We start from the raw sequence: 23,454 nt of genomic DNA on the forward strand, positions 1-23,454 counted from the left end.
CAACTAACGTTGTGTTAGCTAGCAGTTAGGATTAGCATTAGCATTTATCAAGAAGCCTCCAATAAGTGATTAACCTCAACTTAATCGTATTCAACCAAAGTTGTCGACAACTGGCAGTGGCTGGTATGCAGCAAAACTTCAAATTAATGTTTTCGCTTTTTTGGTTTTGGCACCAAAAAAAATACAGCAAGACCACATTTTAATTTTGAGTTTGCCTCAAGCTTCCCTCTGTTGTGCCTCCAGCTAACGTCGTGATGTCACAGTGACGTAGGCCATGAAGGGGTCTATATGATTCCATAGAAACTTTTAACAAATAATTCTGAATTATTCCAGATAATACCCATTAAGTATAATTATGTGTGCACATTAAACCCAGCAGACTGGATGTGAAATGAAAGCATTCATCCCTTTTCATCACATGCCGTTCTGGATAATCGCTCTCACACACCCCGTTAAATGCCCATTATAACCGCTGCTCTCATCTGTCGTTGGCGTGCTGTGCCGTGCAGCTCCGTGTCACTGCGTCCACATTTCACAGCCTGTGGCGTGAATCTTTATTGTCGTGCCGGCGTGGATTTTCCGTTGTCTTGCTGCCGCTCAGCTCGACTCCCCTCTGCTTCTCCATCTCTGTGACCTGCTGCCATCTCTCCTCTCACAGCCACGCTAAGGTCAATGGCCGTGTCTATTTGATCATGAATAGGTGGGTATCTGCTCGCTTTCTGTGGCATCCATCTCCATCCCATTTTGAGCGCCTTCCTTTGACTTGTCCCTTGTATTACCTTGAGTTTGACAATGATGGAACTGTACACTGATAATCTTTTGACCTATCCTGGAATTTAGGTATTTTGCATCATTAATTTTTCTTTCCTCAGGTTTTGTATTTATTAAGTTTTGCTTGTAGCCTTCTCTGGATCTTTTACCCCGTCTCTGAACCCTTTCAAAATAAAATTATTCCACCTCTGACGGACAACTTCTTCCTCAAGCATGTCAAAATATGCAAGAACTTCTCATTCCCTTCGAGTATTTTGCCAATCTTCCTCACCCCGACTATGCACTGAAACCCAGAATATTAGCCCCTTCCCGAAAAAAAAAAAACCTCATGTCCCCCCTACCACTGAAATCCTGTATTGTGCTTTTAAATAAACCCCTCTAGATGTGATTTTACTGTACTTTTCAGCTTGTTTATTTTGTCCATTTCTCTCCTCACTGTTCGTCTTGACTTCTGTTTAACTTTATTGTTCTTGAGCAGCATCAAAGAAAAAATTTCCTCTCAACAGAGCAAGTAAGTGCGACCACTGGTTAGCGAAATAAATGCTTTCCTTGAAATGCAGCCGTTCCATGCAAGCCCCAAAACCCCCCAAAAACTCTGATCTTGCTCCGTATGCCTGAGTCCACCTGAAAGGGTTAAACGCCTCCCTTCAGCTACCGTTACTCTGCCGTGAGAAAAAAATAGTTCAGACGCCGTGAATACGACGTAGACGTAGTTGTAAAGAATGCAGAAGGAATGTGCACTGCTTTTCGGTTACACTGCCTGATGAAAAGCTGCTCTGCTGCTCGGTAACATTTGCATCGGAGCCTGGACCACGTGAATTGAATGCGTGCGGTATTTATATACTTACGAGGACTAAAAGAGGAGCTTAAATGTGAGGGAAAAGGTATTTCTTCCTGCACCCGTTTCTTCAAACTGGTGCTTTCAGGTTAAACTTTAAGACGTGATTCTAACTACTTTCTAGCAGCCGTGACATCCAACAACGTCCCTGGTGGAGTATTTAATAAGCCCAAATTATAAATGAAACAGACTTAAGTGTCGACCAAAGATTTATTGTTGAAGCATACTTGGTCTTAAACAAGTGGGCTAACACATTTAAAACTGCTTTAATGATATTGTAATTCTAATTACTTATATAACACTATGAAAACCACAGAGCAACCAGATTATTAATGTAAACTATTGTTTATAGCCACTTTTCCTTTAAAGGCTTCATAGCTGTAACTTATTCTTTTGGAGGAAATAATCTTAGCCCCTTAATAAAAACATTTTCTAAGCCTTAGATCCATGTGAACATAAGGGGGTCGGGTAAATGAAGCGCTCAGCGAAGCAAACTGGTAAAGATAACCGCAGAAATAGTGAAGAGTGAAGGAGGCTCTGCAGCACAGAAGAAGCAGCTGATCAGAAAAGATGCAGCTGATGGGAGAGTTTAGCACCAACGACATGTCTCCTTCATCAGTCAAGTCAATAGGCAGCAACAAGATACTAATTAATTGTTGAATTGATTTATAATTAGTGCAAATATTTAATTATTCTTTAAAATCATAAAAAGTCCCAAAAAAACCCCCAAAAAACACAAACAATAATGCCACGATACAAGAATAAATCCCAAAGTCGCCGACGGTCCTCATAAGTATATGAATACAGGTGTGCGTGAGCGAATGTGTGCACATATTTGTCGTCTTTGCGTAATAACTCCCCTCATGTTTTCAGGCTGGTGAGCACGGACGGGAGCCTGGCAGACCTCACGCTGCTCAGCGCCAGCTCCGTGGACGCGGTGCTGCTGAGGCACAGGGAGGAGCCGGGGCCGGAGGAGCAGGGGGACTGGGGCTCAGAGAAGGAGAAGGAGCAGGCCCTGGTGGTGGTGATGGACGAAACTGACGCGGCCGGCGAGAAGCCCAGGAGCTTCTCCGACACGCGGCAGTCCAGCACCGACGAGAGCCACCACTGCAGCGCCAAGACGGAGCCGGAGCCGAGCACCGAGCAGAGCTCAGGTAGAGATGTCTGTCGACAAGACAGCGACTGATCAAACTGCAACACTTTCATTATAATGAGATTTAAATTTAAATCACACCACAGATGTAGACCTCCTCCCCACTGATCATATTCATGGCCAATGCTCGTAAAAATTCACTCATCAGTTTTTTATTTTTATGTGACGGTTTTCTTTTTTGTTTTCAAGTGTGTTTTTCTGCAGAAATAATAGCAGAGCAATGCATTTCAGCACGAGATGATTGATTTCTAGTAGTCCTGACAGTAGACAACGAGAACCCAGTCAAACAAATGAAATAGAAGTATTTTACTGTTTGTTTTTTTTTCATATTTATGAGGTGCAATCGTATGTGAACCTTAGTTTTTAATGTCTGGTGCGACTCCTGATGCTGGGTTTGTTAACATTATCCAATGTGAGAGAGGCCTGTAGCTGCTTAGAAGTTACCCTGTAACCTTTGTAACCTCTCGGACTGTTTTGCGTCCAACTTTTAGAGTGATATTTGTTGGTCGACGACACTCCTGTGAAGGGAAACTGTTGTAAATCTGCTCCATATTTCACAATCTGCACGATTTAAAACGCTTTAGACTTGGACTTAGACAGACTTTAATGATCCACAAGGGGAATTAATTGGTCAAAGGAGCTTAATTGTTACAAAAAGAAGAGCTGTTATACAGCTGGATAGAGTTTGGTATGAAAGAAGTTGTGTAGCGTTCACTGAATCAATCTGCTGGAGAATGAGCTCCTCTGACCCTCTAATGTTTGGTGAAGTGGATGGGATGGATTGTCTGCGATGGAGAGTAGTTTATTCAGTGTCCCGAGACAAACGACTCCAGCTCCCAACCATTCACATGTCCAGCCTTTATAGATCAATTTGTTGATCCTGCTGATGTCCTTTTGCTGGTACCACTCCCCCAACAAACCACAGCAGAGGATGGATCACTCGCTACAACGGACTGGTAGAAAGTCTGTTTTATGGCAAAATAAAATGTTTATATTTATGTTGGTATATGACTCATATATGTTTCTTTAAATTATCCCAAATTTCCTATTAATTCACGCTAGTGTCCATAAATTCCATTAAGCTTTAAATTCACACAAATTACCAAAGTTTCCATGGAAAGTGTCCAGAAATTTAGGGGAAATTGTCGGCTCCTTTGCAAACCTAGTACTTGTATATATAGAACTGTTATTACATGCATGACCCTGTCATACACAAGCATCGTCTCTCATATACAAAGTACAAAATTACAAAGGTTATATCACAATATTAATATGAAGTGCAAATTGCAAATCAATGACCCACCAGTAAAATGTCCAAGTAACACGAGTACATGAATTAGTCTCATCTCTCAGACTGCAGAAGCTTTGCTATATCAGCTTTTTATAAACAACACTGAATGGTTCCATTTCCCTTCATACGCGCCCATTTTATCTTTTGAGATATAAGTCATTCTCTCTATTGACATACACTTAATCCAAGCTCATAATGTTGGTTGGGTTCTCTTTGTCTACTTTCGGGACAAATTCTCTGTTGTTTCGAGTCGTTTTTACTCGGGATTATAGAAAGTTCCGCATCTGGTCTTAAGAGTTTGTGCGTGTGTGATGCTGAGTCCGTTGTTTTTTACTCCAAGCTATATAATAGCTTCCCACGCTGCTGGCCAATGTTTACTGCTCTCACCGTGTTTGCAGCTGAGACTCACATGTACTAGCAGCACTTGTAGTGTCGAGACGTTTTATTTAAGGTCTCCCTCATCCTGTAGCTCTTCAGTCTTTGTACGCAGGCCAAAGCTTTGTGCCGCTGCCCAAGTTTCTGCTGCCCACGCACTCACCGGCCATTAATCACTGCAGGAAAAGTAGTAAAAATCTGTTCTACTGCGGATTTTTTTATTTTTTTTTTTGGTTCGGTAGATTTATCTCCAATTTTTTTTTCTGACACAGCCCGTAGCTCGAGCGCTCACTTTCGCCCATTACATCTTCCCACTGAAGCCAAATAAACCTGCACCATTAGCATATTTACACAGATTGCCAAGCTGGTCTTAAATTAAAATGTAGTTTATATACACAGAAAATAAAATAGGTGATAAAACAAAACCCTGCAGCACCTCATGGTTTATAATGAGCTGCGGTTATATGAGCTATATGCTTTCTCAGAGTTTCTTATCCAAACAATGAGCCCTCTATTAAAACCTGACATAATATGGTTTTTGTGAAAGCACACACCCACCACCACCACCACCACCACACTGAGGCTGCCGAATTTAATATCCGTTTCGAGAATATAAAACCAAATGTTAGGTCATCATTCTCAGCTAATTAAAACGGCAACTTGGAATGTGCTCGTCTGTACATGTTTTAGCTGTGTTTAGATCAGTTACGATTCACAAAAATACACAAACACACCTTTGACGGCATTAGAATACATTGGCCGTGATTACATTCTTCAGGCTAAAATGGAATTCGCATTAAATATTCTCATTCTGACGAGTCGCGCTGGCAAAAATGAGGAATTTCTTCTTTCAGTGTGTTTTCTGGTGACATTTTTATATTTGTACCTTTTAAATCCAAAACAATAATGATTATAATTATAATATATTATAATTATTTTCTCGCTTATCAGACTAATCTTTCCAATTAAGTTTTATTTTAAATGCACACCTATCAGACATAACATTATGACCATGGGGTGGGGGGCTTTAGGTCCTTTGGGTTAAGACGGGGGGGCCTCTGTGGGAGCTGTGTCATTGCATTGTGGGGGTTTCTGGTTTCGTCTGTGTTGTTATTTATTTACGTCTTCTGTCAGTGGTCATAATGTTGTGGCTGATGGATATGTAGCCTCAATTGCAATCCAGACATTGTCAAGACACTTTGCAGAGTCTTAAACTGTCAAACCAAGAGCTAAGTCGGATGTGGGAAATAAAAACTCACTTTTAACCAGAAGAAACCAACAGCATCTGTTTGAGGTCGGTGGAACAGAAGGAGGAGGTGGTGCACAACACAATTTAACTGAGTAATAATAACCAGTAAAGACATTTCTGTTGATTTGAGTAATAGATGAAAATGACTCAACAGAAGTTTATTGTCATGTTCGATAATGGTAACCAGAAAAAATGCATGAATCGTTGTAGTTTTAGGGTATGCACTGACGTCACAGCCGCCTGGGGCCACGCTCCCCTGAGTGGCAAAAACACAGTGAAATGTAGCAGCAAATACAGTAAAACCGGGGGAAATGTGGATTATCAGATCAAATTAATATGAACTTGTGTGGATTTGGAAAAGTGGATTAGCCTCAGTTTCAGTTAGTTTAAATTAGTTTTAGGTAATTTCATTATGATCAATGTAGCTAAATGAAAGATTTAGTTTATTGTTTTATTGTTATTTATTGATGAAATTGAAATAGTTACTGTCGACCGTAACTATGCTAAAACACAAACGTATCTGGCAGCCCTCCAGAACGTGACTTAAGGACTCAAAAAAAATTACTTGATGCTGAATGTGAACCCTAACACCAGGTTTCTGTGCCTGGACTCCAGCTGTTTCTTCGTAATTCTGTTAAAGACTCTGGTTCAAAGTAATGACTTAAACTAGTGGCCGTAACCATGGAGACTTCGCTTGCTTTGACGTCACGTGGATACCCTCTATAAACTAATAATTAAACGTTCAGAATTACCACAGCCAAGTGTGTCCCCATTAGATACTGACTCAGGACATTTCTGAAGTATATTTTCACCTGATGATTGATACAAACTAAGAGCAGCTTGAAGGTGTATCAGTAGTTGATTCAAATGACCTGTGTTTAACAAAAAAAATCACATGTATTCCTGAACTGCTAAGACGGAGCCATATTATCAGCCTGTTGCAGCTTGAGTGGACTGATTTCTGCTGCGATTAAGACGTGAAGCCTGGAAACGTTTTCCACTCACACCTCTTCAGACTTGTTACTCTTCCGTTTCACTGTATCTGGTCTTTGTCTCCTTCCCTTCAGATCTGAAGAGCAAATGGCACCTGGTGGTCGACCGTCTGACGGTGCTCTTCCTCAAGTTTCTGGAGTATTTCCACAAGCTTCAACTATTCATTTGGTGGTTGCTGGAGATCCACATTATCAAGATCGTCTCCTGCTACATTGTTCTGGTTTCTCTCAAAGAGGTATAAAAGTGGCGCCCGCTTGACTTTCATGTTTGACTTTATTTGACGCGCTGGCTTTACGGTAACTCAGTGTCACGGGGTGGTAATGTCCAGATGGTCCCAGAAATTACTTGAATTTTCATTTGAATTTTGTTACAGTACCCTCAACAATCCTGAAGGAAATCTGAATTACAGATGGCAGATGACATCAATAGTGCAAGAGAGGGCAAATCAGAATCAAAATATTAAACATTAAAGAGTTTCATGTGAAATTTTAGACAACACATATCATATATACATCATTGCTCATTACAACATTCTTTAGTTCTAATACCAGTAGGACTGTAGATAAAATTCATTTCCTGTAATGCCTAGGTAACTTTTCCTACCCCAGATGTGTCCAAGTGGCACAAGTAGATCAGCTCTTAGCTAGCTCTCAGTTAGCTCTTCTTCCTGTCACCACGCTTTTTATTTAAAAAGAAAATACTGTCAACAATGCTGCCGTTTGTATTGTTTTCGAGGTCCATGTTGGTGCATTGACTTGCAGGAACACTCACAGCCACACTGAACTGGAGTTTACGCAGTGCTCGTCGTTTTGCTGACGTACGCTACATCAACCTTACCATGCCCAGTTGCACGGCCGCTAATTATTCTCACATGAACGAAATAGAGGCCACCCGAAACTGTGCTGAGAAAGAAAAATTAAACTGTAAACAAGAATTATGAGTGCCGCTTTAACTAAAATAAGAAACCATGGCGCCGTCCGCTGGCTCTGCTACTCCCGTATCTGGGCAACGCATGTCGTAAAGGTGCATTTCATAATATGAACTGTTACATGTTCCAGGTTTGGGGAACTCTGTGCTTGTATCATACGGTGCCACTTTAAAGTGTTTGCACCTCTCATAATTTGTACTTATACAGATATATTATACAAAACATCAGCAGGTTTTCACACAACAAGGTATCTGCGGGGTCTTGAAAAGTATTAAAAGTTGATAATTCAATCCTGGGGAAATTAAGACCCTTAAAAAGTATTAAAAAGTCTTATCATGACTTTATGGGGTATTAAAATTTGAAGGTATTTTTTAGGTAAATTTTGAGTTTGAGTTATGGGTGCGTTCGTAAATTGCCTCCGAGAGCATCAGAACATACAATCAACATTAAATCAAAGTGGATGATTGGATTAGTTTTTGTTGTAAAAACTTTAATTATCAACCTTTTATATCCCAAAAAGCTAAAGCGCAAATTGCAGTTGTCTTGGAATATAAAGGAAAACAAAACAAGGAGTATGTTTGGTGGCTCATGGCAGCACATCCTGTTGCTCCTGATGCTCTGTGGTGATTATATTTCATCAGATTTATAAATAATGTTGATTTCTTGAAGCAGCGAGCCAGCTTGAATAACTTGGAAGTGTCTAGTACACCACAAAACCGGCCAGATGATACACTAGTTCAAGGGTTTTTCAATAAGAGATCAAGTGGAAACATGAGTGTGGAAAGTATTTTGGCGGTTAGACTCTGAAGAGTGACGTTATCGTGGGGCTGAATCCCAGGCCCAGGAAGGGAGATAAGGGAGTCTAGACGATTGTGGTGGTGGAGTAGAGGAAGTTAGCAGGTGGAAGGAGGAGATCCTAGATGAAGGCTTCTAGGAGGACTAGGAATGCTTCTAGATTTTCCCTTTTAGACTCTCTCTTGAGCTTCATTCAAAGTGTTTGTTATTGAGATTGAGTTTGGTTTTTAATAATCTGAATAGGCTCCTTATTTAAATTTTGGCTGAAACACGTAACAATAACAAAAGCCATGAGAATGTCTGAGGGTTTATGTGAACATTTTTCTCTTCTCTCCTCATCTCCTGCATTGTCTCTTGTGCAGGTATCTTTGTTCAACTACGTGTTCCTGGCGTCCTGGGCCTTCGCGCTGCCCTACAGCCAGTACAGGCCCCTGGCCTCCAGCGTGTGCTCTGTCTGGACGTGTGTTATCATCGTATGTAAAATGTTGTACCAGCTGCAGTCGATAAAACCTGACAACTACTCTCCACAATGCCTCATGGTAAATATGATCAGCCTTCAGTGCTTCTCCACTCAAGATGTGTATATTACGTACTGTTATTTGGCATTGTTTGCATCAGACAGATCAAACAACACTTAACTGTTTCTGTCCACAGCCAGGCAACTACACAGAGGCGCAGAAGACTTATATGAATAAGTCTCTGCTGTATAACAGTTCTGTGGATCCAGCCAACTGGGTGGGGATGGACAAGACTAAAGACCTGCTGGGCTACCTCAGGGTGAGGAAGTGTTCAAAGAGTGCTCAAGTTATGAACACGAAAGTACCCCATTTATCATCATTATTACACCCGTCAGCCACCACATTAAAACCACTGACTGAGAAGTAAATAACATTAACCATCTTGTGATGATTCAGTGTTCTGCTGGGAAACGTTTGGACCTGGTATTCATTCGTGTGGATGTTACTTAGACATGTAGCACCCACCTAGACCAGACTGTCATGGGAGGTGGGTTGTAAGGTGCAAGACAGAAAGGTGATGAGGCCGAGGTTCAAACAAAAAGGGTATTTAATGAGAAAAACTGAAAGTGCTGCAGACAAATCCAACATCTAAAAATCAAAGAGAAGCATGGACATGGCATGGAGAAGAAAACATGCAGACATGGGCACAACAGCGACACGACAGGGGACAAAGGGAAAGACAGGGCTTTATATACACACACAGGCAGAGAGGGTTTATGAGACGCAGGTGAAACTAATGAGGGCGGAGCACACAAGAAGAAACCAATAAGCAATCAGTGGAAAACACGGGGTGCGACAGGAAACTCAAAACACCATAGAACAAGACAAAGACCAGTTACCACCAGCCTTTAGCAATGACACTCCTTGATGAAAACATGAACAAGGTGTTGACCTGGCCTCCAAATTCAGTAGATCAAGTATCTATCAACCCATAGGACCAAAAGGTCCCCCACTAACAACACCCTAAGAAGGCCCATGTCCATTCTCTGATGAGTCACAAAAGCTTTGGGAACACAAGGAAGACCTGGTCATAATGTTATGCCTGATCGGTTTATATTCAAATCACAAATGACAAGTGTCCGTCATAATTTGCCAGAAGTAGAGGTGATATCTTGAAGCAGAAGGCTGGTGTTATTCTAAAAGAATAACTCTGTTTCTGCAGAACAACCTTCTGATGCTGGCTCTGTTGGCATTTGAGGTGACCATCTACCGCCACCAGACGTATTTCAGACTGAGGAACAAACTGTCTCCTCCCGCCGCCAGAATCATCTTCCACGACATCACCCGGCAGCACCTGGACATCGGCATCGTCTGTTTCGTCAAATACTTCATCAACTATTTCTTCTACAAGTTTGGGCTGGAGGTAGAAGGCGTGATGAGTAATTAAAAAAAAAATTATCTGGATATGTATGTGCTCCATCTCCTCTTCTTGTGTTTGGCTCAGACGTGCCTGCTGCTGGTGGTCAACGTCATCGGGCAGCGGATGGACTTCTACGCCATGCTCCACGCCTTCGCCCTGATAGCCGTCATGTCCAGGCGGAGGAGGAAAGCCATCGCTGAGATCTGGCCAAAGTACTGCTGCTTCCTGGCTTGCATGCTCACTTTCCAGTACTTCATCTGCATCGGGATCCCGCCTGCAGCCTGTAAAGGTTCGTGGGGTCAAAAATCAGACACCAATGAATTATCTTCACACGTGCATGCAAGTGGATTGGTAATAAATAACTTAAAATGATCTTTAACACTTCCTTTCTTTTTTTATATGCTACAAAGTTGCTTATCGTAGCATAAACTCGTCCTGTATCTTTCCAAAACATAAAGCTGACTGTTCTGACATCTGAGAAACTTATTTTATTATTCATCTTTGCTATTGATTGTTTTATTGTTGCTAAAGCGCTGATTCAAGGTAACGCTGTGGTTTCATAAATTCACAAAATACTCATCTGTGTAAAACTTCATCCTAAAATAATAACAGAACTCTTTCATACAAGACAAAGAAACAAAACTCTTGTTTTTGGTGCGTTTTGTTCCAGTGTTATTTGTTGTCATGTCCAGTCGTGTCCTTTACAATTTTTCCACAAATAAACCGGATGTTTTTATTCTGTTCAGACTCATGTCTAATGTTTTCTTTTCAGATTATCCCTGGAGGTTTCCCAATACCTTCACAGACTCCAACGTGATCAAGTGGCTCTATATTCCAGATTTCCGCACCCGGCCTGATCCGTGGTTCCTCCTCTGTATGTTACTTAGATTAATTTAAATTAGTGCAGCGAGGCATCATGTTCTCTAATGTCATCACATATTCTTACACGGAGAATCTTAATATGTAAAGTAGCTGTTGAATACTTGACTCAGATACTCAAAGTCCCCCTCCTCTCCTCCCGTCTTCCTCCCAGACGACTTCATGTTGCTGCTCTGTGCCTCTCTCCAGAGGCAGGTCTTTGAGGATGAGAACAAGGCGGCCGTTCGCCTCATGGCCGGGGACAACGTGGAGATCTGCAGAGACCTGGACGCCGCCTCCTTCAGCGTCCACAACCCCGTCCCCGACTTCATCCACTGCAGGTAGAGCAGCAAACACCGACTCCTTCGCACTGCCTTCACATCAGCAAACGACTCAGATAGGCATATTTTATTTCTGTCCCATTTTCAAACCAAATTTAGTTTGGTATGCATTTTCAATTTCTCCATTTCTCTTTATTTGGGTTTGATAGGACCTAAGAAATATATAAAAACGAAGCATCGTCTTTGAACAGGAAGTCGTTTTTGGAAAAAGACTTATGTCCTCATGTGTGGACACGGGGATTATTTCACTCAATATTATAATACAGTCACAAAAATGTAACAAAATATGTTAATTTTCATGTTTGAACATTGCTGTGCAAAAGCATAATTGCAAATAATTAAGTCCCAACGTCCACAATCGAGTACTTGCTAATTAGCGAAGTTATAGCTCGTTACTATTGATAGAATTGTCCTGTAGTATTAAACTAGAAAAGTTAATAAGCATAAAAAAAGTTTAAACTTTAAAATATGATGAGTTTTAATACCTTGTCCACTTTTTTTCGTGATCAGCTGCAGAATGAATCAGCTGCTTCATTTAAAAATAAAAGTTTAAATGAAACGGAATTAGAAGCGGACACAAACCTAAAACTTAGCGTCCCCATATGAGGACCAGGGGTCTCAGGAGGTTAAACCTTTGAATTAGATCTTCCATTCGGTTGAATTAAAAAAAAAAAAAAAGTTGTCATAATTCTGGAGCCGTTGTTTTGCTCAGCCGCCATGAACCCAGGACTAAAGTGGAAAGGAAGTGGAGCAGTCCATAATTGACCCTTAATGATGTTGCACGCCAACAATAAAGTCAAAACTGAAATGTGTACCACACAAGTGCAGCTAGATACAGTACTTCAGAGATTTTATAGTCAAATTAATTTACAGGGTTTTACAGTTAAAAAACATCCTTTTTTTCATGTCTCTCTCCATGTTTTAATTTCCTGTCTTTATCTCTATTGCACTGTCAAATAAAACCAAAATGCCTTTTATCTTTGACATAAAATAAATGTGGTGGGCGCCACTTTGTCTATCAGCGTTAAACTGCAATTGCCTCTAGTGGATTGGCATCTTAAATGGTTACAGGCCGTCTATGTGCCAGTGTGTATTTGAAAGAGATGGACTGTACATATCGTAAATGTTGTCATAAATAGTGTAACCGGACTTCCAGCGACCGTGTGTGTGGTTGTAAACACTTTAAACAGGAAATGATCGGAAACAATGAAAATATCTGGTGTCATTTCCTGTGTTTTTCAGTTGTATTTAGTGTCGATACATATAATAAATACTCAGAATTTCATGCGACCTTATGATTAGATTATTTTAATATCAGATGTCAGACAAGGATGTTTTTGCTTGCGTTAAAAACAGGGTGTAAAAAAAAAAAAATCGCTGCAAAGCTCTGGCTGCACATTTGACTCCCCCAATACTGGCCTCATAAATTCAGATCCAAAAAAAAAAGAGACTTGGATGTTTTTACCCGATTTCAACAACAAACCTTGAAAATTTTTCTGTCTTCCACAGTTGATGTACTCAGAGGATTAGTCAGTGGAAAATTGTTGTTGTATTCAACTGCTAGACATGAGGCATGAGACATTTAGACATGAGAGGTAGGGTTGCGCTGAATAAGAACACACTCACAAAGCAAATCCCTTATAAATGACGGTAAGACAAACTGGCAGGTGACTAGTTCAACTATCCAGTAGCTTAGGTTAGGGCTGGGCGGTACACTAGTTCATTTTCCGTTGAATGGGGAAAAAATGTTGTGCTCAGACTATAATTATTACAGCTGCTATTGACATTACTGACATAGCTGTTTGAATATGTTTAAACCAAGTGGTAACCTCCGAGTCTGAGCGATGAAGCCCATGCGAAGTGTGTAAAAGCTGTAGTTCATCTAGTGGCCACTTGGGGCTCCAAACAGGGGCAAATCCCCATAGACCCCCCATGTTAAAAGGTCCAACTCTAGAGCATCGTTAAACATGGTTACAGCCTGGTACGAAAAAATATTTTGGTCTCAATAGTTTATTTCACGATTCATGACAACTGTACCAGGGATGAATTTTTTCCTAAATCATTTGTTTATTTTTTTATTAAGGTTTAAAATTCTTCCTGCTTTGAGTGACTGGTGGTAGCCTGAGCTAACTGGTAGTGGAGAGTTGGGTGGGCGGGTCTCAGGCTTCTTTAGCTCCGCCCCAACATGAACCCCATGTCCATATTTGGCGTATCCAAGTGTGGGCGAAATAAAGCTCATCCAGCATGGTGACTGCAGGCTCCGCCCACTTCAGGCTTCATTTTCAAAGGTTCAGAATCCAATGAGTGACGTCACGATGGCTTTGTCCGTAGTTTATACAGTCAGTGGTTTAAATAGGAATAAATATGTCAGAATAAATTAAGCCATAATTGGTTGATTCTTCATTTTGTCTTGGTAATATTTTTGCTATAAATGTCCCCAGATTTCCACTAAAATCGTCCATCCTTAGTCAATCTACTGCATAAATTCCTCTCTCAACCAGTAGAAAATGTTGTGGACACATGAAGAATTCTGAAAAATACTGAGATACAGATTTATGATCATGCTGCCCAGCATTAGCTCAGGTGTTAGGTCAATATCTGCTGTATACATAATTTAGAATAGAGCTGGATACAGACAAATGGAGGATTTTTTTTCTGAGAGGCAGGAGAATGGAAACACAGAGAGAGCATCCTGACCTGTCCACAGTCATTGATTATGTGCTCTTCACATTCCACTGTTTTGATGCTCAAAGTGGACAAGTCTTTTATTAACGCACTCTGTGTCCATCAACAAGCGCTAGTAGAGAGGGAGAGTTAGTACAGCCCGTCTGTCCACGCCACAGCAGCTCTGCACTTATTCCATCGTTTCCCTCCAGGATCGAATTACGGATACGGGGTGGAGGAGAAATCCATAATCCACAAAAACACTCTGTCCGTCACTCAGACGCTTTTGCCCTGTACTCTAACTCAATAAATAGCTTTTAAGTATGGAAAAGGTATTTTCACCCCCTGATGAAGAAGGACACTCAGTCAGCTGTTCCGGACCGTCGTCCAAACCCACTCCATCAGAGCTGCTTCCCAAACAGTGTGGCTCTTGTTGTGCTTCGAATTAATGGACGTTGCCCGCTGTGTTTCCACTGCCACGTCCACGCACACAACGCTTTCAGACACTCAGGGCACGCTCAAGGTACACCTGTGCCGAACAGCGGGATCAGGTTACAGCTCTGGTTCCCATCCATTGATCAGACTCTTACCGGTGGCCTGACGCTGAAGTGTGATTGATGTGTGGATTGCGAACAACAGAAACAGAACAAACTGAAATGTTGTTTTTACTCTTGTTATGTGGTGGGGAAAAGCAGCCTCAGCTGGATTAGCCGTTGGCTGGCGTCCATGATTTCTACTTACAGCTTTGTGAGGCTTAAAACTCTTTGACCATCTCCAGCGTTTCATCTTGCTTCCGGACAGAAGGTCCTCATTTAACAAAATCCGATGCAAGCATGTTCATCTCTGTTCACTTTGGGAACAATACCTTGACAAAATAATTTGATCTAAACTAGCTTCTCATTCCATTGCTGACATCAGTGTGGAGCTCCACTCATGTCAAAACTGTGACAGTGGGAGGTGACAAAAGGAAAAAGCTAGTAGGTGAACCCAGGATGCCAATCCACCTCATTCCTAAACCCCCTGATTCCTTGCGTGAAATATAGGCGCGACATCCGATATGAACCGGAACTGGTGTTTGTTTACATGTTAACCAGCTGTCGCAACTCAAACGTGACAACGTTACAATCGTGCTGCCTACTAACATAGAGTATAGGATGGGAGGACGACAAAGGACGAAAAAGTGGCCAAACATAACACACAGTAGCATTTTTAGCTTCTTTCCTAACTCTTTTGGCTTCAGATGGTGACACAAAAACAATCGTTGTTGCCTGACTAATAGTGCAGTGTCCTCCACACACATGTTCTTGTGACATTACTGTCAATCCAGGGGGACACAACACGTAAGGACAAAAAAAAGAAAGATGCTAAAAAATATATAAAATGCAACATTTTACACGTACAAATTACATTTCACACATGCGCTCAGTTTTTTCGGCCTTGTTTTTTTCGATTGTAAGTATAATTCAAAGCTGTAAAACACTGAAAAAAAAAATAAAACAGTCAGATGTTCAAATAAACCACAAGGGGAACCAAAACCCGCCAGCAACCAGTGGCTGACTGCTACAAGTTGCACCCATAATCATTGTTACATCAGCGCCCCCAGGAATAAGGTGGATAAAACAAGACAATCCTTAATTTATCCTTCAGTGGGGAAATTTCCAAGGATTGTTAGGATTATTGCTTCAGGTTTGCTGAAACACTCTTAATGATGATCCCAAAATGTGTCAATTACCAAAACAGGTGTCTACTGAAACCTCTCTCCATCACTTCAGTAGTATGTTCATTTATTCTGACCCAGTAACATGTAGTCGAGTTCTTACACTTCTGTACCAAACTTGGATGCTTGAGATTATACAAATAGGACCAGGTTTGAAAGGTTTATCTTAAAAAAAAAAAGGATGAAACTTAAATGCATGGTTGCAGTTGTAATTAGCAATTTCTAAACTAAACGAAGATTAAACATTGCTGCAAAAAATGACCACTACTGACTCTCCAATGTCAAAAAACAAACAAAAAAAAAACAAAACACAAATGATGATGCTGATTCCAGGTGAAAACAGACCAGATGATGTTAGATTAAATGCGCTCTCTTCCTCTCTAGGTCCTACCTGGACATGCTGAAGGTCATCATGTTCAGCTACCTGTTCTGGTTTGTCCTCACCATCATCTTCATCACCGGCACCACTCGTATCAGCGTCTTCTGTATGGGCTACCTGGTGGCCTGCTTCTACTTCCTGCTCTTCGGGGGCGAGCTGCTGCTGAAGCCGATCAAGAAGATCCTCCACTACTGGGACTTCCTGATCGCCTACAACATCTTTGTGATCACCATGAAGAACATTTTGTCCGTGAGTAAACTATGACAACTTGATTGTGAGAACTGTGAAATGTATATTGTTACAAATGTTCCGTTTGTTTTGGTAATCGCACTTAAATGAAGTATTCTGTTTGTAGGTCCTGGCCTGTGGCTACATCAACTCCCTGATTGAGAAGCAGTGCTGGTTAATCCAGTTGTTCAGCCTGGCGTGCACCATCAAGGGATATGAAATAAATAAAGACCAGCTATCCCGACGTGAGTGGACTTTACTTTTTTATTTTTACCCTCTATTTCTCTCAGTGTATTTTTCAAGTAAGAACTCAAATCCGCCAGTTGTGCTTCCGCTGAGAGGCAGGATGTTGTAATCTTCTGCTGCAAGTTGAGCTTATTTTCCACAGAAACTGAAATTAAAGCCACACCCTTGTTTATTTTGTGTAGTTTCGAGCCAATTAAGTTCACTGTGCTCCTTATCTGAGTCCCACAGGGAAAATGATTTGCCGTGAACAGAAAACACTGCAACAGAGCTCAGTGTGGGGTTTATACATAATCAGAAAAGAACATTCTCAAGAGTCTGCGCAGTGAACGCTCGTAAAAGTCCTCATTTTCACCTGTCGTTGGGAGTAAACACTGTCAAACTGACTATTTTAGGTCATAATAATGTTAACATCAACAAAGGAGCTGAATCGATTTATTCCTGCTGCTCAGACAGCAGATCATTGGTGTTATTTTGACTTGTAATTTGCGGTTTAATTTCATGGATTTTATAACATTTTTACGGCTGTATTCTTTATATCACCAGCTGCCGATCAGGTCTGCGAGCTTCCCAGCAACGAGGCCGGGATCATCTGGGACAGCATCTGCTTCGTCTTCCTGCTGCTGCAGAGACGAGTGTTCATGAGCTACTACTTCCTCCACGTGGTGGCAGACATCAGAGCGTCGCAGATACTCGCCTCCAGGTACTCGACTGGGCGCAAAGTTTGATGAGGGAAACTTTTTTATTTATAAAATGCTGTTCGGCATCAATCTGGAGAGACTTTGTTTGTATTAAATACGGTACATAATTTCAAAATGTGAAAGAAATGACACGTCATAGATCTTAGGGGTAGAGGATAAGAACATTTCTATCATATAAACCAGGTGCAGTACATAGTGAGATTAGATGAGGGTTCCACGACCCCTAGGGGGGCCGCAGGGGTACTGCAGGGGCGTCGCAAAATCTTTGGTTGATTAGACACTTTTCTTTTTTTTTTTTTTATTTTCCCCCCAAACTTTAAATTTGTTTAAATGCACATTAACATGACTCCAACATATTTTAGTGAAACGATAAAACCAGGTTATCTTTCAGTCAGCACTTTACTCATTCAGCGATACAGCAGCTGTCTCAACAGCCACCATTTCACACAGAGCGCTAACCTAGCTGAGACCTGTCGATCTAAGCCTCCTATGCACAGTAGGCCCCGCCCCTATCGCTGCTGAGCCAATCACAAGGCCACATATTACACTCTGTCAGGTTCCCCACAATTAGCCGAGAGCCCATTCAGTCCCCAGGTGAAATCCAAACGCACGCTGCAGAAAAGCTAAAAGCTAACAGTGCAGATCCCATCTATAGCCATATATGCCAGGTCTTGCATCCTCTCATTAGAAACAGACAAGTCTCACGCGACCACGCAACAACATTAGTCCACACTCCTTATCTGGGTACAACTACTGAGGCCAAAAGGTTTTGTTGATTCACTGTCCCTACTACATTTAGATATGTTTAAAGGTAAAGGTATGTATGTTTATGGCAGTTGCACGGCCGCCCGACTGTTACATATGTTTGAAGTTTGAACCTGTGTATTATTTGCATACGTTAATACTGAATGCAAAATGATGATAATAATGTATGTGTATAATTAGCACCTGACAGAGTTTAATACAGAACACATATAGTAGGTAGGGGGTCCCTACTTAATCTCTCCATCAGTTTGCGGGTCCTTGGCCTGAATAACGTTGAAGAACCCTCCTCTAAGTCCGTGCAGCTACATGGAGACAAGTACGATACAACCGAATGAGCATTGAGTGTGTGTGTATACATGGTTATGCAGAGGATACAAAACAGTACAAACAGTGCAGACAGTGCAGGCAAACAGTGCCAACAGAGGCCGTGCAAAGACAAACAATACAATACAGATAGTGCAAAACACTTAGGAGACAATGCACCTATAAAAAGACACTACACAAAAACAGTGCAGCGCCGACTAATAAGCAGACCAACAGAGTGCGAGTTAGACTGTAAATGTTTGACTGATTAGCCGCATAATGTGTGCAAAGGCCTGAGAATAGGTTATGATATGATTGTGATTTTGAGTGGTTGTGTCTGTCAGAGGAGAAACATATTTAAATTAGACTGCGACAGTGAAACCCAGAAACTCTCATAAAGACAATCTGCCTAAATGAAAGTAAGGTGAGAATTATTCATGAGATGGTTTACATTTTTTTTTTTTTTTAGCAGTTAGAAATGTGGCGTAACAAAAAATATTTCAGAAAATTTGCAGTTATCAGACAACAACAACTTTGTGCTTCATCATAAATCGTGGATTTAGGCCTCACTGGTTCATCTGTGCTGTTTCATGCTATAACTCGTGATATAAATATGATGCTAAAATAGGAACGCTATTAAGATTTGTGTTTGCATGACTTACCCAGAAGACATTAACCACAGGATGAACCAAGAAGGAAAAAATATATGTAGATTTAATCCATAATACAACAAATAGCCTTTTCGTAGTAGAACACTTGATGTTATTGATAATTGAAGTATTCTCTGGTTTGATTTATAGGTAGTTTGACAGTGTAAGAACTCACTAACATTGAGCTGATCTTTACTATGTTGTGTGTTTCAGAGGGGCAGAGCTCTTCCAGGCCACCATAGTGAAGGCGGTCAGAGCCAGACTGGAGGAGGAGCACAAGTCTGTGGAGCAGCTGAAGAGACAGTGAGACCCCGAATGTTTGACCTTAATACTATCTTCATCTGACTCTGTGTCTGTTTGTGAAGGACCTTTTTAATTTGACATATTACCTTTCAAAATACATTATGTTACTTGTCATGTCACTATTCTGCAGGACAGAGGCTTTAAAACTACTGTTAATACCATTTTTATTTGCATTTCTGCTGCTGAGATTCATTTTATTTCCATGCAGCCCATTAGTTTAAATGACTGGCTGAATGACATTCACTATTTTCCTTTATTTCATTCTCAGTAAATCCCATAAAAAAATCATAACCAACAAGGTTGTTAGTTCATCATCTCTAGATACTTCCTGCCTTTTCTGTGGCTTTCAGCTGTGAGTGTATTTGCTCCTGGTTTAACCTCCTGAGACCTGAGCTTTTATTTGTTGTGTAAATCACTAAGCATCATCTTGGAGCAGGATGTGTAATCCCAACGTCCTCAAACGAATACTTATTAATTAGCGAAGCTGTAGCTTTTTACTACTGATAGAATTTGTTAAATTTGGATGTCATATCAAACTAGAGACGCTAATAAGCATGAATAGACAAGTTTCAACCATAAAAATAAAAATCTATCATGTTTTTACACCGACTAGTGTATTGACCCTTTGCTACCACTAGATGGCAGATAAAGGCGTCCACTTATGAGCACAACGGGTCTTAATGAAGCAGAATAAGGAGCTACCACAAATATAAAACCTGTCCCCATATGAGGACGCAGTAGATTGACGAAGGATGGACTATTCTACTGTGATAATGAGTAAATATTGTAGAATAACTCCACACTAGTGGTAAAATAGGTTTGCATGGCCCTGTGTTAGCACTGAATGCTGAGGTGGAAAAAAGCTCAGAGAAAAAAAAAAGAATTAAATGTTTTCAAGATGAAATGAAGAAACAGGGACAATCATGGTTTAATTTATTTTGACATATTTATTCATAGTAAAACATATTTAAACTGCTATGTCTGTGATGTCAATAGCAGCGTGACCAGCTACCGTAATTATTGTAGTCTGCGCGCAACATTTTTTTGGCCATTCACAAAAAGCTAAAATTGGGGACATTTTCGGGGACAACTTTAGCCGGGGGACAGGTCACACAACCCTGGGACTATCCAAAATAAATTGGGGATAGTCTCCTCTCGTTCTGCTGCTTCATTTTTCGGACCGCTCCGTCTTCACCACAGCTCATAGTGACGTGACTCACCCGAAAGGTTTTTAAGAGTAAATGAGCTCGCTGGCCTCTTTTCTATACCTTACTGTTGATCTATTCATTGTCAGTTTTTTTATGGGATTTTCTGAGAGTAAATGTCACTAGATTATGAGTCAGACTAAAGCAGTATGGTTACATCTTTCATTGAGTCTCAGTTGTCCATTATTGCTCAAACAAGATTCAGAAAAACTGGATTAAAAGCATCTCCTGGGTCAGTCTGTCTTGTTTCCTGGAAGCCAGCTCTTAGTACCACATTAAAGACAATGTATTTCCACCACTTATAATTTCCTCAGGAGTCACTCACGAGCTCTGAAAATATCCTTTAGCCTTCTGTAATGAGCAATACCGTAACGCTAATTTCCATACGAAGCCCCGGAGATGTTTCTAGTCGTTGTGTTGTGACGATCCTCCAGCGTCTGTGCTTCCTGCCTCCTCACCGTCTCTCTGATCTAATCAGGATGGAGCGCATTAAGGTGAGGCAGCAAAAGTTTAAGAGGGGCAAGGAGAAGCTGCTGAACCGGGTGCAGGAGTCTGGAGACGGACAGACGCTCGTCCAGGAGGAGGAGGAGGATGACGATGACGGTATGGTGTGGCCCGCCGGGCTTCTGACTGTGGAGACGATGTCTATTTTTGCAGAAGTAGCATTGATAGCGGGGCGTGTTTCTTGTTAAATAAATAAACTATTGTGTGATAATTTATTTTCCATTTAGCTATAAGAGCAACTTGGTGTAGTGAAACAATCCTTGAAGTTTGCATTTTTCTTATGAAATGTTGCATTGATGTATTTGTGAAATTTTAGGAGCACAGCGAACGAAAGCCAAGACCAAAAAAAAGCAGTGGTGGAGGCCTTGGGTTGACCATGCTTCCAGTAGGTTGACCCCCCCACAATCCTCTTTTTTCTCTTCCTCCACTCTGATTGTGTCCTTGACCAGAACGCCGAGGATTCCCCTACTGTCCCAGGGCTCTGAAGGCACCAAAGCTCCCTCCAGACTTTAATCCTTTTCCGTCTCTATTCGAGGGCCCTCGTTACCTGTCGTACCACGGAAAAAAAGGCACTTCAGTTTTTTAAGATGATCCATAAAACAGCATCGGCGTCTGTGCCCGTTGCAGAGCAGGGTTGCCTCAAATAGACACGAAGAAAGAGAAAATGACTAACGGCTGGAGGTTGACGTTGTTTAAAACCCCCCCACCCCCGGTCTCACCTTGAGAGCCCACAGTGGGGAATCGCTCTGTTGTGAAACATTTTCAAGCAAAGACATGAAGTCGACCCTGCCTTTACTCTCAGTACGGGAGTAAAGGAGGAAGGGTTTGTTCATTCTTTGCCCGTAGACATGATCACCAAACAGGTGTCGCCAAGGAGAAAAATAAAGAAAATAAATATCAATTGGTGAAGTGATCAAATATTTAAAATCGCGGGCTTCGCTGTGGAGATTAAACACGCGAGCCTGTCTCCGAGTCAACACAGCAGCGGTCGGTGGCCTGTTTGGTTTGAACTCATGCCTCATATCGTATTCCACCCCCACATGACATTTTCAGATCATTTACCCATTTTATCTCTTTGTCATTTGATGTCTCATCTCCATTTTCCCAGCATCCTCCCCCATCTCCTGCCCACTGTGGTTCTGTTCAAGGACATAAGTCAGCCTTGTCTATCCCATTGCTTCTAACTCTGTAGACTGGAGTCACTTAACTCAAGTAGCTTGAAGGCGACTGTTCGAACTGAAGTGTGCATACAGATAGCTTCACTAACAGTTTAGACGAGCTGTGTATTTTCTGCTTCATCCTATTTACATACTAACTGTAGACACATTTTAAACGTTACATGATATATGTTGAATGAAATGCAGCTTAATGGTAAGTGGTGATTTTTTCCTACATATTCTTCTCTGATTCTTACTTTAAAGTCACGAAAACAGTGGATGGCAGTTCATTATTTGTTTGGCTGAGTAACACTTTACCTTCTTCCCTCAGTGGTTAGAAGCGGAGACTATTACTTGTTTGAAACTGACAGCGAGGAGGAAGAAGAGGAGGAGGAGAAAAAAGACGAGGAGCCGCCAAAGAAGTCGGCGTTTCAGGTGGAAGATTTTTTTTTTTTTTTTAAACTGCCGCTCGGTTTGAAGATTTCTTTTTGTTTTGAAAGTGAGGCCACTGAAAAACAAAATGTAGTTAGAGTAAATGATTTTTTCTGACTCATTATTCTGACTTTATTCTCAGAATTTCATTTTTTCCCCCTCAGAATTATGACTTTAAATCTCACCTTTTTTTCGCAAAATTCTGACATTAAAATTCTGACTTTTTTTTTTCTCAGAATTCTGACTTTAATTTCACTTTTTTTCTCAAAAACACACAGTCAGAATTCTGAGAGCCAGAATTGACTGACATTAATCTCACATTTCTAACTTTTTTTTTCTTCAGAATTTTGACGTTGATCTCACAACTCTAACTTTTTTCTCGGAATTCTGAGATTAAAGTCAGTAATTCTGACTTTTTCCTTGGAATTATGACTTAATCTCAAAATTATGAGATTAACGTCAGGAATTCTGACTTTTTTCACAGAATTCTGACTTTTTTTCTCAGAATTTTGACGCTGATCTCACAACTCTAACTTTTTTCTCAAAATTCTGAGATCAAAGTCAGGAATTCTGACTTCTGACTTCTTTCTCAAAAACACAAAGTCAGAACTAAAAAAAAAAATAAAATAAAAATAATTTGCTCTAACTACAGTGTTTTTTTATTTCAGTGGCCCTAATCCTCTTCCGTAGAATTCATGTTTTGTTTTGCATGACTCATTCAAAATTTTTCCAC

General features: G+C 40.9%; 1 protein-coding gene across 6 annotated transcripts in view; it reads left to right on the top strand.

Annotated features, from left to right (window-relative positions):
* LOC125011232 (piezo-type mechanosensitive ion channel component 2) overlaps nucleotides 1-23,454 on the top strand; it is a 94,105-nt gene that overhangs the window by 49,008 nt on the left and 21,643 nt on the right. For 5 of the 6 annotated variants that reach the window (XM_047590335.1, XM_047590340.1, XM_047590339.1 and 2 more), the window contains 15 exons: nucleotides 2,483-2,763; nucleotides 6,745-6,905; nucleotides 8,756-8,932; nucleotides 9,048-9,170; nucleotides 10,074-10,274; nucleotides 10,356-10,560; nucleotides 11,044-11,145; nucleotides 11,305-11,470; nucleotides 16,236-16,479; nucleotides 16,586-16,703; nucleotides 17,248-17,404; nucleotides 19,334-19,423; nucleotides 21,107-21,231; nucleotides 21,449-21,517; nucleotides 22,621-22,724. In XM_047590335.1, coding sequence (XP_047446291.1) covers nucleotides 2,483-2,763; nucleotides 6,745-6,905; nucleotides 8,756-8,932; nucleotides 9,048-9,170; nucleotides 10,074-10,274; nucleotides 10,356-10,560; nucleotides 11,044-11,145; nucleotides 11,305-11,470; nucleotides 16,236-16,479; nucleotides 16,586-16,703; nucleotides 17,248-17,404; nucleotides 19,334-19,423; nucleotides 21,107-21,231; nucleotides 21,449-21,517; nucleotides 22,621-22,724 — 2,323 coding nt within the window. The remainder of the gene's footprint in view (nucleotides 1-2,482; nucleotides 2,764-6,744; nucleotides 6,906-8,755; nucleotides 8,933-9,047; nucleotides 9,171-10,073; nucleotides 10,275-10,355; nucleotides 10,561-11,043; nucleotides 11,146-11,304; nucleotides 11,471-16,235; nucleotides 16,480-16,585; nucleotides 16,704-17,247; nucleotides 17,405-19,333; nucleotides 19,424-21,106; nucleotides 21,232-21,448; nucleotides 21,518-22,620; nucleotides 22,725-23,454) is intronic. The other variant, XM_047590338.1, reaches the window with a different exon arrangement.

This window comes from Mugil cephalus, chromosome 7 (genome assembly GCF_022458985.1).
Source record: "Mugil cephalus isolate CIBA_MC_2020 chromosome 7, CIBA_Mcephalus_1.1, whole genome shotgun sequence".
Classification (NCBI taxonomy): domain Eukaryota; kingdom Metazoa; phylum Chordata; class Actinopteri; order Mugiliformes; family Mugilidae; genus Mugil; species Mugil cephalus.